We start from the raw sequence: 1,712 nt of genomic DNA, 5'->3' as shown, positions 1-1,712 counted from the left end.
TTTTTTTTTTTTTTGTCTTCATGGATTTTGGGAGCAGCCTCTCTGTGACATGTTCCTGTACTGCAAAGAGTGATAATTGCCCTTCCTTTGGTGAGGTGCTCAGGGTGCAGTAAGCAGCATGGTGGGGATGGGTTGATGGTTGGACTTGATGTCCTTAGAGGCCTTTTCCAACTTTAACAATTCTGTGACTAATAGAAAGTACCGCCATAGCATCAATGTGCCCAGATTACTCTTCTGTACCCATGAAAACACCCACTGGAAACCTGAGCTGGACACATTCTGACCAGAGAACTGAAAAGATGAGTGTAGGTGGATTTCTGAGGATAACCACCACTGGAGTTTGCAATGGTGCATTTTGTTTATGAAGCACTTCATCAGCTGTTTAAAAAGTCATGAACACCAGCATCCATGCAAGGAGAAGAGGAATTAAACCACAAATGTGCAGCATGCTACTGCTTCGAGTTTGTTCATTAATGTTTAGTGCCAGCCAAAGAAATGAAACTCTGAAATAGCATGATGCTGGTTTCTGCAAAGAGCCTTGTTAGCTGTGGTTTTGCAATTGGCTGCAGCTTATCATGTACCCTGGGTTCCTGTGAGGTGTACATGCAAGATAAACCATGAGAGGCTGGAAGCAAACCCTGGAAATGCAGGGTGTGCTGGGGGAAGGCTGCTTGGTTCTGTGGTTTTGACTCTGCTTGACCCTCCCAGGAGCTTTAAAATCAGCCTGAGCAGAGAAAAGAGGTGGAAGTGCCATAGAGCATCAGTCAGGCTTTGTAGAAACTTATCCTGGAATGAGGGAGAACCAGGCTGGGCTGCTGTTTGTCTTATTTCCTGGTGGTACTGACAGTCTGAAGTATTGTTAGATGTTTCCTAGGCTGCAATACATGGAGGTGTCTATAATGTTCTGTTGATTAATGGGATACTCGACAGCTGCTCCCTATCTGCTTCCTCTTCTCTAGAGAATTACCTCTTTCATTGTAAGGAGGGGATTTCCCTGTTCTGTCTAGTAGTTTCAAGTGGATTTGGGTTCGCTGCTCTGTGCTGGGATTTGCTGAGGTCCCCTTGGGTTCTGTTCAGCTTTGCCAGCCTTCGCCATGTTATTAATATTAGAGAAAATTTTAGTGCTGGGTTTAGGGGTAAGAATTAGAATTACTTTGGGAGGTTATTACAGCTATCTTCAAGGTTGTTAGGCTTATGATTAGTATTGCTTTGGGGTTGGGGCTCCATTAGGGTTGGGGTTATTGTGGTTAGGGCTCTGGCCCCTCCATGCTGACCCCACCAAGAGAATTGCCTTCCCCCAATCAGACCTCAACATTACAATCTGCTTCTATGCTCTGGTGCCCTAGAGTGAGATCCAAGGCAAAATGTGATGCAATACAACCCAACTGGATAACTCTAATGGAATGGCAGTGCTTTAGGATTTATATTCATGAAGAAAGTGGAATTTCTGAGCAATGTAGAGGAAGGCAATGGGAATATAAAGCAAAGCAAGGAGAGCACCTGGGGAAAGTGAGGGAAAGGCAAGAGGAAAAGGACAGGCAGCCTGCAGGGCGCCCTACAGCGCAGTAACGGGCTCTGGAAGCTCTATATTGTGCCACACTATGTAGTGGATAAACATTTGTCCTTGCTTGTTTGGGCAACCAGCAGCCGGACAGCAAAGTCGGGTTCCGGGGCGCTGCTGGAAACGCCACGGAGCGGCTCTCGCACCTCCC

The 1,712-nt window shown here is 46.3% G+C and overlaps 1 protein-coding gene across 1 annotated transcript in view; it reads left to right on the top strand.

The window, feature by feature from the left end:
• Positions 1-1,429: 1,429 nt before the first annotated feature.
• Positions 1,430-1,712, top strand: part of LOC104914541 (probable E3 ubiquitin-protein ligase makorin-1) — a 2,428-nt gene continuing 2,145 nt past the window's right edge. The window contains exon 1 of the mRNA XM_019623163.2: positions 1,430-1,466. Coding sequence (XP_019478708.1) covers positions 1,430-1,466 — 37 coding nt within the window. The remainder of the gene's footprint in view (positions 1,467-1,712) is intronic.

The sequence above is a fragment of the Meleagris gallopavo genome, chromosome 28 (assembly GCF_000146605.3).
Source record: "Meleagris gallopavo isolate NT-WF06-2002-E0010 breed Aviagen turkey brand Nicholas breeding stock chromosome 28, Turkey_5.1, whole genome shotgun sequence".
Classification (NCBI taxonomy): domain Eukaryota; kingdom Metazoa; phylum Chordata; class Aves; order Galliformes; family Phasianidae; genus Meleagris; species Meleagris gallopavo.
Note: the sequence above shows the minus strand (reverse complement) of the source record. Positions and strands in the feature narration are given on the sequence as shown.